Here is a 15,351-nt window from a genome sequence, read left to right as displayed (position 1 = left end):
CCGTGTGATTTTTCCTTCACATCTCTAAACTGCTCGAAAATAATACTGCACGCATGCACTGTTCATGGACAACCAGGATTTTCCAGCATTAAACTGCTCGAATGTATCGTCAGCATAAATTTGCTCGAATTTACCATAAGCATAAATATACCCTTCTCGTGCTGGCAAACGCATGCCGATGAAGCATATTTCCGCTCTCTTTCCCTTTAGCTGTCATCTGCTTTCCCGTTCCGTCAGGCAGCACTCAGTGAGCACTCGAGCAGGGAGAAATTTTTATTTTCAGCAGTGCTAAGCGAACATCAGCAGACAGAGCAAATCGTTTCCCGTATCCCGTACAAATTACGGACCATTTAATGTAGGAAATTTCTTTACTGTTTGCCGACAATTGTCCTTCCGTTTTTGTTTTTCTTGCGGTCTTTGGAATTCCGTTCGAGTACAGGAAATCGCGACGGAAAAGTGTTGACGAGTGTGACGAAAGTGTTTTCAGGCGGCGACTGCTCCGGGGAAAAAATGTCTGTAATGTGATTAAATAATTTGTGCAAGGGAAAAGCAGCAGCAGAAAAAAGACGATTCTTGCGTCGGATTTGGACTTTTCACAGGCCCGTGGAAAAGTGAAAGGTGAGGAATTATGACACGACTGCGTTACATTTCGCCAATGGAGGGTTTAGCAAAATCCGGATGTTTTGATTGAGGAAAAATTAATTGATCCTTGGTTGATTTACCTATGGCTGAGAAATTAGCGTTCAAGGTCACAAATTTCGTTTTGGATTCTTGTGGTCACCCGAAGGGAAGAGCAACAGTATCTTCTTTTTTTCTGCTCATCACAATGGCGGATCATCATTGATGATGATAATAATGATGGTTATTATAATTGCGATTTTCTTGTTGGATATTTTGATTCTGACTCATCTGTGCAGAATGACCCCTCAGCAGAGATAATTGTTGAGGGCCGTCTAGACAAACGGGTTCTGAAGAGATGCCTATGGCTATCCGAAGGGCTAGACTGGAGATTTTCCTCTGAGCTAGCTAGAGGCTACCATATGTTTGTAAATATGGTGTAGAAATATTCAAGAAAATCTTTGTTTCTCAACTATATATATACTCTATATTTAAATATGTAAGATAAATAAGTACCTATAGGTTTATTTTCCACGTTTTGTCGAATTTGTTTGACTCCAAAAATTGCGTCATGTGGTTTGGTTGATAAGATATGAAAAATATCTTTCAGCATTCCAGTTTGGAGATAAATAATTTCATTCATGTTTTTTTTTTTCAGTGAACAACCCTCCAGTTCGACGACCACAAAGGCTTAGACCCTCGACACGTCAAGAAACCCCCTCGAAACACTGGGTCGTAACGTGACCGCTAACAGCAACAGGAGCAGAATGATGCACGGACATCCCCCGCAACCGCCGCATCCTCACATGGCGCACCTTCCGCCGCCACCGCCCCCAACGACGGTGACGGTGGCGGCCACCGGTGCTCCTCCTCCGGGTCCGCCCGGTGGGCTGCCTCCACACAATCTGCTGCACACCAGCTTGCCACCGCCGGCTGTCCCTCCGATGGCGCCGATCCCGCAGCATCAGCATCAGCACCAGCAGCCGCATCGGGATCATGGTGGACCGAGGTAAGTGATGTTCTATTCTTCTAAAAATTTTAACATTGTGTCAACTTCTAGGTCAGGTTTTATTAGCTTGAACCCTACAACTAAAAAATAAGCTAAATCTGCTTAATGACAAAAAAAAAAAAATCTGCATTAGAGTTCCAATTCTGAAAACCTTCTGGTTTTGTCTTCTGATACTGTTGTAAGGCAAATCTAGCATCCAAGCTACTTTTTTATTTTATTTTTTTTTTTTTTTTGGCATGATTAGAGACACTTTAACACTTTCATGTCGTTCGTGTCTTTTAAAAGATGGTGGTTTTCAATAAGTGTTTAGATACTCAGAAACAAGTCGCATTCCTTTAGAAATTTCAGTACAGCTAGTTCACTGTGTCCATTATATTGAAGTATTTCCGTTAAACTTTTCTGTATTCCGTGTTTGATCCGGGAAGATTCATATCCTTTGCAGTCCACAAGAATATGTTGAACCGTGATCTGTACACCGCAGAAAGTGCATATAGGTGGTGGTTTGCGTTCAAAAACATATGAGTGGGTGAGTCTAGTGGTTCCAATCCGAAGACGAGTTAAAATGCGTTGTTCCGAACTGCAGTTTCTATCGGAAGTTTTGGGAGTTCTTAATTTGCCTCAAAAACGATCTGTTGGTGTGCCATTTATTGTGCCAAACATTCCAGATTGTGCTTATAACGAAGTTGATAGCATCTTGAGATGGGATTTCAATATTACTCGGAGACTCCATTCGTCCAATATTCGCTTGTCGGTCGGCCTCTTCATTTCCTACTATGCCAGCATGCCCTGGTATCCATGCAAAAGTAAGGCTGTGTTCCGTAAGGACTGTCTCAATATTCTGAATCCATGAGTGTTTAGATTTTCCACTATATAACGCATCCAAACAGCTGGCAGAGTCGGTGAGTATAATCGTTGCATCATTGTCGCATTTTTTTTTTTTTTTTTAATCAAAGGTCTGTTTATTAAGGCATTTTACTTACAAAGTTTCATTTTGCCGAGTGTATCACTTAACTCATCTATGTTAGTAGAAGGGGGGGCCGTAATAGTCGCGGCGACTCAACTGTTAGAATATAATTTAATTTAGGAGAGGGAAGGGGAACGTCTAGGGTTCAGTATAAAAAATTTCCATCTGGGTACGCTGGTGGCTTCCTGTAGCTGAAGTTCCGATAGCTACTCCAGGTGATCGTCTTCCTGGCCAGCCTTCTGGTTGTCGGACCCATCGCATGAGAACGAAACTCTATTAATGAAACGAAGCCAAGATTAATAGGGTACATATACAGGGGGAAAGATTATAGGGTACATATACAGGGAAGGTAAGAGGACTAAACGACCGAGTCAGACATTTTAAGATATTTGTAGATAGGGTACAAATATTCAAGATCAAGTTTTGCCAAGATGTCTCGAATTGGAACACCAGGTGGTTTACGTCGGGCCCTAAGGGTATCCAGTAGCCAAGCCCTCGATCGATCAAACCGTTCACACGTCCACACAACATGATCAATGTCGTGGTAGCCATCCCCACAAACACAAACATTGCTTGTAACTAGTTGTATACGAAACAAATGCGCGTCAAGCCGGCAGTGATTTGACATGAGCCGAGAAACCACGCGAATGAAATCGCGACTCATGTTAAAATGCTTAAACCATGCCTTCGTCGGAACCTTAGGGATAATCGAATGGAGCCAACGTCCCTTTGTGCCATTATCCCAGCTAGACTGCCAAGCGTTAATCGCTAAAGTGCGAGGTATTGAAAAATATTCATTGTAAGTTATTATCCTCTCAAAAATGTCACCTTGTAACGCGCCCACCTTAGCCAATGAGTCCGCCTTCTCATTGCCTTGAATAAGACAATGAGACGGGATCCAAGCTAAGGTAGAGTATGGTGGGGTAAAAGTACGACCTTAGTGCTATCCTATTTTTAGAAAATTTTGCCGGTTGTTTTCGAAAAAACCAAGAACAGCATTTGATTCTTTAGACTTTTATCTCTCTTCTACAAAATTACGAAGATAATCGATCGACGCATTTGATAGCAGTTGTGAAAATGCCTAACTGCTATCAAAACGTACTCTTACCCCACCTCTGGGGCAAAAGTTCGAATGATGTGGGGTAAAAGTACGACCGTTCAAAACTCCACAATTCAGCATGAAGTCAACAGGAAAATTATTTTGTATTAATCTCTGCTTACAGCAGCAGCTTCTTTGTTCACTTCTGATACAAATCCTATTCATGGGCAAATAACCTGCGCGAATTTTGAGTTCTCCACTAACTGTCCAGATTCAGTAGGTTTTCGAAATCCGGTTCTCATCGTATTTGAGCAATTTTTCGCGCGAGCACGTCTTGTAGAAACAAAAATATGCGCTGATGTTTCCAGAGCATTTAAAAAAGAAGTTAAAATTTTCCGTTCAAATTTACTTCAGTAGACCCTTCGTACTTTTGCCCCATTTGCAGTTCGTACTTTTGCCCCTTCAAGGTTTCTTATGATTCACAGTTTATTGTGCAGAACAGAGACATAGTAATCAAATTCTTTCTTCGGCATTTGATAGTGATTAAAAACAACTAAATAGACACATTGAAACTATCATTGAAAGCCAAACTTTTGATTGCACAAACATGTTTGCCGTTATTTGAAATATTACATCATTCAAACAAAAAAGCTACTTTACCTCATTTTTCGGAGTATTTTCAATTTCTACGAAAAAAAATTATGGCTCGTTGTTGGCAGTTCAAATCACTATCAATCCACGCCAGAGTTTGGAATTTTACTGTTCTAGGTTTGTGATGATCCCAAAACGTACTTTTACCCGACTCGTACTTTTACCCCACCTTACTCTAATCCTATACGAATTTTCGATCAAAGCGCCCAATACCCCTGAAATTTCCAACAAAAAATGGGAAGAGCGCTTCATCAGTTTCATCGATCGAATTGCCTCAACGGAGCTGAGACTATCCGATGTAACAGCCGGCTAGCTCGGTCGACTCTTAGCTTCAGGATCGGCACAATCACACTTACCAGGGCAGACTTACGACCGACGGTTAGGGTTGCCAACGAGAGAACTTGGGCTGAACAATCAAACAAGGGGGTTTCGGATAGGCGTTGGACAATAGGACATTTACATTTTACAATTTATTGGGAAAACATAGTTTAAGTGGAAAGGTTTGGGGTTTTACAGCATGGTATTTTGACGGGGCTGACGCTTATACCATACGGGGCTCATACCTGGATTGGTGGCGGCGTATCTTGGGAGCCTTCCTAGTGGCGTACGTCCACGTGGTGTTGATGAGGATGACACCCTAACCTTCCAGATGGTGTTTGGGAAGGGTCGACAGGATCCAACGGAACTTGGGTATGGTCCGGAAGAGCAGGAGCTAGGCCCTGAACGGCAATTCAGGTCCGGATGGGTCCACCCGGTGGCGGCAAGAAACGACCGGATGCGTCGGGTGGAAGAAAGGGCCTTCGTCACTTCTCGTCCGAAATAGGGTCCCGCGAAACTCGTTGGCGATGTCCTAGTCTTTTCCGGAAACCCACGTGGCTTTTAGGCTTAGCCTTGTGGACCGGATTACAGCGTAACTTAGACCGTGACCGACTTGACTCACGGTCCAAACTTCAATGACTCTTTCGGCTTCACTTCCCTTTTTTCCAGTGGTGCCGGTTACCGCTTTTTATTGAGCAACTGTATAATGTCAACTGTCAAAAAAAACCCATGCAGCAAAGAAGGTATAGGGGTATTGGAGATGGATTGAGGATTATCTACAACACTAAAAAAAACTATTAATACTTAATCGCCTATTTCTAATAAACAAAACCCATTGTTACTCTAGTTGGTAACACCGAATAGATGAAATAGTGGTCTGCGGGCAGTGTGCGAATGTGTTCCAAGGTGCAGTAAATAGCGGCTAGCTCAGCAGTGTAAACGGAGCATGGCTCTCGAAGCTTAAACGAAGCTTCAAAGCCCTCATTATACACTGCGAAGCCAGTCGCGTTGTCGATTCTAGAACCATCAGTAAAGAACATTTTTATAGGATCAATTTCACGTACTTTTGAAGCAAAGATTGAAGGAATAATGTTGGGTCGGACGTGATCTGGTATTCCACGGATGTCAGCGGTCATGGACAGATCGAATCTTATCAAGGAACTGCTACTCGGGTAAAAGTGACTCGTGTCCGAATTTAATAAAGAAGGATTTATTTCTAATTGACTAAAAGTTTTATAATTATTTACATATGTTACTTGCGGATTAATATTCATAAGCCTTTCCAAATTTTCTATCACCAAAGGATTCATAGTTTCACTTCGAATTAGGAAACGTAGCGATAAATCGAAGAACCGATTTTTCAACGGCATTACTCCCGCCAGTACTTCGAGACACATCGTATGTGTCGATTGCATACAACCCATGGCAATACGCAAACAACGATACTGTATTCGTTCTAGTTTAATCAAGTGGGTTTGCGCGGCGGACCCAAAGCAAAAGCTTCCATATTCTATGACCGACAGTATCGTTGTTTGGTATAACCTGATGAGGTCCTGTGGATGAGCACCCCACCAGGTTCCAGTAATCGTTCGAAGAAAATTGATTCTCTTTTGGCATTTTTGTGTCAAGTACCTAATATGTTTTCCCCAGAGGCATTTAGAGTCGAACCAGACACCCAAATATTTAAAACTAAGAGATTGAGTTAGAGTTCTACCCATCATAAGGAGCTCTATTTGAGGAGGGGAATGCTTCCTTGAAAAAACTACTAACTCGGTTTTACTAGGCGAAAACTCGATGCCTAGATTCCTGGCCCAATGTGATAGATTATTAAGAGTTTCTTGTAACGGAGGTTTTATTTGAGTGTCTGTTTTACCTGTGATATGAACAACACAGTCATCCGCAAGCTGTCTTAGCGTACAATTTTGTGCCATACAAGCATCGATTTCTCGGACATAAAAGTTGTATAGCAGGGGGCTTAAACATGAGCCTTGGGGTAGACCCATGTAACTAATTCGTTCAACTTTGGTTTCTCCATGGCTAAAATGCATGATTTTTTCAGACAACAGGTTGTATAGAAAATTGTTCAAAATTGGTGAAAGTCCGCAAGAGTTAAGATTACTAAATAGCACTTCTATGGACACCGAATCGAATGCCCCTTTGATGTCCAGAAATACTGCCCCCATCTGCTCTTTTTGGGCAAACGCCAATTGAATGTCTGATGAAAGTAATGCTAGACAGTCGTTCGTACCCTTGCCTCTACGGAATCCAAATTGTGTACTTGACAACAGGTTGTTTGATTCAACCCATTTATCCAGCCGAAAGAGAATCATTTTTTCGAGCAATTTCCGGAGACACGAGAGCATTGCAATCGGCCTATACGAATTGTATTCAGAAGCTGGTTTTCCCGGTTTTTGTATGGCGATGACTTTCACTTGTCTCCAGTCATGCGGAACAATGTTCAGCTCCAAACACTTATTGAATAAATTCAACAAGCGTTTCTTAGCGGTATCTGGAAGATTCTTCAACAAGTTGAATTTGATTCTGTCCAGTCCGGGAGCTGAATTGTTACAAGACCAGAGCGCAAGTGAAAGTTCGACCATCGAGAATTGATCCTCCGTTTCGGAACTATTCTCTGTATCCCGATAGTGTCTCTGAGCTGGTGCTGCGTCGGGGCAGACCTTTTTCGCGAACTGTATCAGCCATCGACTTGAACTTTCTTCAGTTTCGTTCGAAGGAGTGTGATTTCGCATGTTTCGTGCCGTTCTCCAAAGCGTGTGCAAAGACGTTTCTCGAGATAACCCATCCACGAATCGCCGCCAGTACCCCCGTTTCTTGCCCCTGATCAAGTTCTTGAATTTGCGTTCCAAGGCCAAGTAACGTTGGAACTTCTCTGGCAATCCGGTTCTGCGAAACTCAACAAACGCCTTGCACTTTTCAGTTCGCGCACGCGAGCAATCTCCATCCCACCACGGAGTGGGAGGCCGTTTCTGTATCGTCGAGCTTTCATTCCGTCTGACCTGTGCCCCGATTGCACAGTCCACAATTGTTCCGGAAATAAAACTGTACTCTGCCTCCGGAGGCAGTTCTTCTGTTGAGTCAATGGCTTCAATGACGTCCGATGCATACTTTTTCCAATCTATATTCCTTGTGAGGTCATAAGGAATATTGATTTCTTCGGGTGGACTACGACCACTGATGACAGAAATATTGATAGGCAAATGATCGCTTCCCTGAGGGTCTTGGATTACCTTCCACGTACAATCCAAACTCAGAGAGGAAGAAGCTAAAGAAAGGTCTAAAATACTATGCTGTGATTGGGATCCATTAATTCGAGTCACTTCCCCATTGTTTAAGACAGTCATGTTGAAGTCGTCGCACAGCTCATAAATAATGTTAGCACGTTCATCATCACGTGAGCTACCCCAGCCCACGCCATGGGAGTTAAAGTCTCCCAGAACTAGCCGGGGTTCTGGGAGAAGTGAAATAATATTCGCCAATTGGTTCCGGCTCACGCTTGAAGATGGCGGAATATAAACCGAGGCTAGACAAAGGTCTTGACCTTTTATTCTAGCTTGGCAACTAACGACTTCAATACCTGGAGATGGCTGTAGTGGAATACGATAGAAAGAGTGGCATTTCTTGATCCCCAAAAGAACACCACCCCATCTTTGACCATCACGGTCCAGGCGAATAATGTTGTGGCTGTGGAAGTTGAAATCTACGTTAGGAGAAAGCCAAGTTTCGCATAAGGCGAATACATCACAATTCAAATTGTGTACCAAAGCTTGAAAAGAGTCTAATTTTGGTAGAATACTTCTGCAGTTCCATTGTAATACAGAAACAATTTCTCTTCCCTCATTGAATGAATTAGCCATCAAAAGAAATTGTTTCTGAAATGAGGGTCATTGTGAGAGCTTTCTTTTTTAAAATTTCTCTCAAAAGGGGTCCAAACATATTAATCATAGTTCTCCATCCTGCTGGTACACTGAAAAAGTCCAGGATGAACGCAACAATTTCCGAGAATTTCATCTTACCATCAGCCGAAAAGCTGGGAAAACTATTCGACGATGGATCAGATGCAGTTTCTCTGGAAATTGTTGCATTCCTGTTAGCTACTGATGGGCCTGAATTCTGAAGGGAAGCCTGGGGTTTTGACTTCCCAGAAAGTGGAGGGAAGTCCTTCGGGGATGGATTAAAACCCGGAGGCTTCTGAATAGGAGGGGAAGAATTACTATTTCCACTTTGAGGATTTCTTTTAGTTTTAATTTTGCTGGCAGCTAATAGGGGTTGTGTGTTAGTTGTGCGTTTCCTTTTTGGAGCCTGTGAAACATTTTTATTAAAGGATGGCCCAGTTGATGTTCCTTCACATGGATCCTCCCCTTCGGACTCATTCTCGCTTAGAAGGCCAAACTGGTTTTCTGAGACGATTGGCAAAGACTTCATCAGCATGTCTCTATATGATTTTTTAGAGCGGGTTTTCAAAGAAGTCTTGATTTTTTCCCGGCGCGATATGTACTTCGGACACGCCGAGAGAGCATGAGATGCTTCCCCAGTGCAATATAAACACCTGTTTGCTGCTGGTGTTGTACACGAAGCTTCCTCATGCTTCTCCCCGCACTTAGAGCAGCGTGCCTGATTGCAGCAGTAGGCGGCCGTATGATCCAACTGCTTGCACTTCTGGCAGAACATGACCGAAGGCACATAAAGTCTCACAGGTAGACGAACCTTCCCGATCGCAACGTAATCAGGAAGTGCAGTGCCGGAAAAGGTAACCCGAAAAGAGTTCGACAGGGAAAACTTCCGTTTTTCCCCCTCGTCTGATGCTGATTTTAGTTGACGCGCGTCCAACACCTTGACCGTTGGAAGAGCAGGATCCTTGAATCGGCCAACCCCTGATTCCATTAGGTCATCGACGGTCAAACCCTCTTCGGTTACAACTCCGTCGATTTCCACGTCACGAGCGGGAACGTAAACACGATACTCGATCGTAAACTTCGGGTCACAAGCAATGGCATTTGCTTCCTTCAAGCTACCAACAACAATGCGCATCTTGTGCGGTCTCATAGGCTGGTAGCTTATTACGGAAGGGTAAGATCGATCAAGGTCCCGTGCAATTGAAATCACATTGGGTGATTTCCCATTCGGTTTGGACCGGATGTAAACCACCCAAGGTCCCGTCGATCCAGGTTGGTAAACCCGACGGCGAGGGGCAGCTTCAGGCAACTCGTTAGCCTTTTTAACAGAGGAGTTTGTTGTTGATGGATTACTTTCATTATTCGAGGGAAAAGAAGAGTTGCCGAATCTAAAAGGTGTCGGTGATATTGATAAACTATAGGGCCTAGGAGAGGGAACAGGGGTGTTTTCGGTGTCCGAAATGTACATTGGTGTGTGGGATATGTTTTCAGGGTCTATTTCGTCGGGAGGTCTGCCCTCCGAAATAACTTTCTCCCGAATGGGAGGATCTTTGCCTTCCTCGCCGTCGTCAACCATCAGTCGGCAACTTTCCGAGCTAATGGGTACAAGCGGAGAACTAAACCTTGGAAAATTTGGTTAAATTGTACAAAGCAATAAAATTTATGAAGAGAAAACAATATAACAAAATAGTAATAATAATAGGAACGATGGAATAAGAAGAAAACAAAACGAAAGAAAACCCAATACAATATTGGAGTAAAAAAAAAACAATTATAATTTTGGATACACCCTATACAAACCGTCGCCGAGACAACGTGGCCTTTTGTGTTGACTTGGCTGGCAACTATTGAAGAGCCTATTGTTTTCGGCTGGGTGATGACGATGATGATGATTAGCTAGCAGAGCCAGCAACACTCGATTGTGATGTTATTCACTCGCGCAAATTGTTTTCCTTATGTGGAAGCGTAATATAAACGCACTCGGTGGAAATAACTGCCTTCACGGTGTTCACATCCGGATATTTATAATATACAGCCAAACGAACCTTTTCACTTAGCACTCAACGATTCCATTGTCGCATTTGTTGATGGCCATTTTCAATGCAAAAGCCTCTGCAGAGAACACACTGCAAAATCCAGGAAGAGCATAACTGAACTTATTATGTTTAATCACAATTCCAGCTCCAGTCTGATTTCCTAATTTGGATCCATCTGTATAAACCTGTTCGTGTGCTGCATAATGTTGTTCGATGAAGTTACTAAATATTGGTATAGCCATACTCTTGGTAGTTCCAGCTTTGATCGAATTTCGAATTCGATTGTCTACTCTTGGAGTTGGAGAGTACCATTTCCGGTCAGATAATCGTGAAAGGGGTGCTATGCTTGGAAGTGTTTCACCAGTCAGTTGAAAGAAATTTTCGACACTTCTTGTGTTGAGGGAGGAAATGTTGAATCCTTTTTCGTTCAGTCGAATTGATAGTTGACACAATCGCTGTACAATAATTGATCGAAAAGGCAGCCAACCTGCTTCAGCCAAGACTGATTCCGTGGGGCTGTAACGAAAGGCTCCAGAAGCTATACGTACTATTTCGTTGTATGTTGGAGCGAGTTCTTTATCGAGTGAATCAATTGCAATACTTGTTATGGGCAATCCGAATAGAAGCTTTGAAATTATCAATGAAGTGCCAACTTTGAGTAAAGCAGTCCGACTGCTTCTCCTAAGCCGATAGCCTAGAATGCGTAGTAAATTCAATCTGTTATTACAGCTTCTTTTCACCGCTTTAAAATGTTGCAGTAAATTCAATCTTTGGTCAATAAGGATACCTAAAATTCTCATTTTACGCACAATTGGAATAGCTTTTTTATTGAGCTTGATGGCTCTACCACGTTTGCGATGCCTGATATTACAAATATGCATCATTTTGGATTTTTCTGGTGCTATAGTGAAACCTACACTTTCAGTCCAACTGAAAACGTGTTTTGCGGCTTTTCTTAATTTCACGCGAATGTCACGATTGTTATCACCTTTAACTATGAGCAGAACATCATCTGCATATAAAAGTATATCTATATCTGGGGGAATAACATTGAAAATTGGTTGCATTGCAACTAAGAAAAGTGTAACCGAGAGGATTGAACCTTGTGGAACTCCATTTTCGGATGTTCGTATATCTGAGAGTGTACCGTTTGCTGCAACTGAGAAAGTTCTATTTTGCAGAAAGCTGGCTAGAATGTTAAACATGCGTCTTGATATCTGCCAACTCTTAAGAGTGCTCATGATGGCGTGTCGACACGTTGTGTCGTAAGCTTTAGATATGTCTAGTGATATTATTTCCACGTGTTCAGTGTCTTGTTTGAAATCGATAAGTGTATTCAATGAGGCAAGATGCGAATCAACTCCATGACCTGCTCTAAATGCGTGCTGTCTTTGATCCAATCTTTTACTGTCTTCTAACTCTGTTATCAAACGTCGGTTCACAATTCGTTCGAAAATTTTTCCGAGGCAACTTAGAAGTGTGATTGGTCGATGATTCTCTGGTTTGCTTCGGTCGGTATTCGGCTTTGGAATCGGGATGACCACTCCGTGTTTCCAGGTGGTTGGAAAATTACCACTGTGCCATATACGATTGAACAGCTGAAGTAAAGCGATTTTAGCAGTTAAATGAAGATTCTGGATTAAAGGATATCCGATTCCATCATGTCCAGTCGAGGATCCTCCACGACGTGAAATTGCCCATTTCAGTTCGTTCATACTAAAATCTTCGTTGTACTTCTTGTCAGAATTTCGGGGGTTTGGTCGAGTGAAGTGTTGTTTTTGGTTTTTTTCTTTTCGGTATTTTTCTGAATACTGTGCATCTGAGGATCTAAATTCGTATTCCGATGCTAAAGCTTCAGCTACTAATTTTCCATCATTGGTAGTACAGTCCGGTAATCGCAGAGTTATATTGTTGGATATTCTTTTCCCTTGGAGTCGATTGATTCGATTCCACAATTCAGCGGAGGAATTTTCAGAATTGATACTTTCGACAAATTGGCTCCAACTTTCTTCTTTGGCATCTTTTATTATCTTTCTGCATTCTGAGCGAGCTTCTTGGAATTTTTTTAAGGCTTCAATTTTTCCAGGATCATTATCGTCTATACGACGTAGGGCACGGAGATATTTTCGTCGTTTTTTTATTGCTTTTTGGACATCAGCACTCCACCAGGCAACCTCTTTCGAACCAATTCTGCCAGTTGTTTTCGGTATACAACGATCTGCAGCTTCGATTATTCTTTTTGAAAATTCTTCTGCTGTTAAGGTGTCTCTTGGGTTGAGATAGTTACGTGTGAGTTCTCCGAAACTGTTCCAATCAGCTTTAGTGTAGATCCATTTGTTTTTGTGAGACATACTTTTATTTTTTCCAGTCAAGGAAATGATGATCGGAAAATGATCGCTATCCGTTGTGTCGGGTAGAATATTCCACAGAAATTTAGATGCTATTTATGTTGAACAAAAAGAGACGTCTAGTGACTGAGTTTTTCCGCTGACTGGATCCAGACGAGTGTGGGACCCATCGTTTAGCACTAGCATTTCCTGTTCGACTATCGTTGAAAAGATCTGTTCTCCTCTTTTCTGAGGTTCGTTTCTGATAGGTACAATACGGCTTCCCCAGGCTGCGTGGTGAGCATTGAGATCACCAAGAAGTAGTATAGGTTTAGGTAGTGAAAGTAACATATTATGAAGGTTTTCGGCGGCATCAGTTTGCGATGGTGGTAAGTAAACTGATACTACAGTTATTTCAGTCGGTAGGTACATACGTATGGCTATTGCTTGAATCGAACTATCTACGGGAAGTCTGTTGAACAGTGTATCATTTCTGATTGCTAACCCTACACCTTGTCGACCATGTATTGAGCATGTCCCATGGAGCAAGGTGTATTGGTTCCCAATGAAGTTTGATCCTACATTTTTTTCGTTGGCGTTTGTTTCCTGTAAGCATACAATCATGGGTTGGTAATTTTTCAGCAATATTTGGAGGTCATTCCTGTGAGATCTCAAGCCACAAATGTTCCATTGTAGAGCAAAATTTGACTTCAAGTTGTCATCGTGTTCGATTTCGGGGATGATTACCGTAGATGGATTTGATTCTTCTAGGTTCGTCGGTAGGATGTCATTATTAGTTGATTTTTCAGTAGTGCATGTATTGTTGGTATTATTTGACGTTGTATTGCCCATTTCTTCAATAGGATTATCGCATGTTTTCTTTTTGAAAGATTTTCGGATGTTATCGGATTTATTATTAGAGATTGGCATCATTAAAAAATAAATAAATAAATAAATGTATAAGCAAAGTGGGCATTCGATTTTTCGAAATTGGTAATTATTCATCTTCAGACATAGCGTGGTCATCGGAGTTCGACCTGATGTTCGATTTCTTAGAATCCATTAAATGCAGCGGTGGCGAATGTAAAATACGTTTTCTACTCATACTGCGATTTAAAGTATCTTTTGGATTATATGGTTCTTTGTTATTTTTACTAAATTTTTGTTTTTCCAACCTAGATTGCTGGTGAATGAGATCTTTCCGCGAGTATCTGGGAGTAGGAGTTGTTGCATTGACATCGTTTTTTTGAGTCTGTGAGACAGTCCGTTTGTCTGTGAGTTTAGATTCCGTTGTTGGTATCTGCGTTCTCAGCAATTCAATTTCTTTTCGCATCTTGTCCATTTCTGATTGTAGCTTTTTTATGAGATTATCTTTTTCGGATTCGACTGTGATATTGAGGCGCTGTTGAACTTTGCTGGCATAGGTTTCTTTACCCCACGTGCTGTTGATTTCCGTGCGTGCTTCATGGAACGTGATGCCCTTGTTCACTTTAAGGCGAATCACTGCCTCTTCCTTCCGGAAAACAGGACAGTCGCGACTAATCGGTGAGTGATCCCCCTTGCAGTGTTTACAAAACGACGCTTTCTCGCATTGCTTGTCTTTTTCCATGGTATGGTATTCCGAGCAGGTTAGACAAATGGCCGGGCTGGTACATCGCTTAAGGGTGTGACCATAAGCTGCACAGTTTCGGCAAATCATAGGGGAGGGATAATAGGGCCTTGTTTTAATCCGAAGTAAACCGAAGTTGACATATTCTGGAAGAACTGTGCTTCGAAAAGACAATACAAGAGTTGGAGTATTTTTAAACTTATTTTGGTTTTTTTCATCGCGTTTTTTAATTCGGCGGACTGCTATTCCTTGAACACTTAGTTCTTCAAGGAGTTCTTCTTCTTCCATATCAATCGTGTCGTAATCAACTATCACACCTTGTGTTATGCTCAGTATAGGATGTGGTACCACTTCAACAGGGGTCTTATCAATCAAAGTGTTCATGTTCATCAGTTTTTCGGCTATTTCAGGAGAGTATGTGCGGAGGGTATACATGGCACCTCGAGCTTCTTTGATCGCTCGCACATGCCTCGCGTTCGAGTAACCAATAGCTGTTTTGACGGAATTACCTATCAAGAAAGGGTTCTGTGGGAGTGAAGGGCGGTTCCCTTTTCGTTGCACGTCATCACTATCATAGCCATCTTCGTTAAATCTCATTCGGAGCTGGAGAACACGGAGCACTCCATCGTTTTGAGGACTTCTGCAATATGACGGGAGTCTGCTAGTATCGAGGTCTGGAGGGTCATCATTACTACCAATTCCTATACCCGCCATGACGGGTTTTTTAGTTAGACTACACCACTCTTAGTAGATTTGTTTGCAGCGGTACGCTTCAGAATCAAAGATGGACACTAAAGAACTGGCAACTTAGGCCAGTTGACCTTGAAGTTGTATCACCGCGTGTTTTTCTGTAGCTGATCAGTGCC

The 15,351-nt window shown here is 42.2% G+C and overlaps 1 protein-coding gene across 1 annotated transcript in view; it reads left to right on the top strand.

Moving 5' to 3' along the window:
• Positions 1 to 267: 267 nt before the first annotated feature.
• LOC129757786 (double-stranded RNA-binding protein Staufen homolog 2-like) overlaps positions 268 to 15,351 on the top strand; it is a 69,516-nt gene continuing 54,432 nt past the window's right edge. The window contains exons 1-2 of the mRNA XM_055755091.1: positions 268 to 618; positions 1,277 to 1,627. Of these exons, the coding sequence (XP_055611066.1) occupies positions 1,386 to 1,627 (242 nt within the window). The 5' untranslated portion in view covers positions 268 to 618; positions 1,277 to 1,385. The remainder of the gene's footprint in view (positions 619 to 1,276; positions 1,628 to 15,351) is intronic.

This window comes from Uranotaenia lowii, chromosome 3, assembly GCF_029784155.1.
Source record: "Uranotaenia lowii strain MFRU-FL chromosome 3, ASM2978415v1, whole genome shotgun sequence".
Taxonomy (NCBI): Eukaryota; Metazoa; Arthropoda; class Insecta; order Diptera; family Culicidae; genus Uranotaenia; species Uranotaenia lowii.
This window is presented reverse-complemented; position numbering and strand designations above follow the sequence as displayed.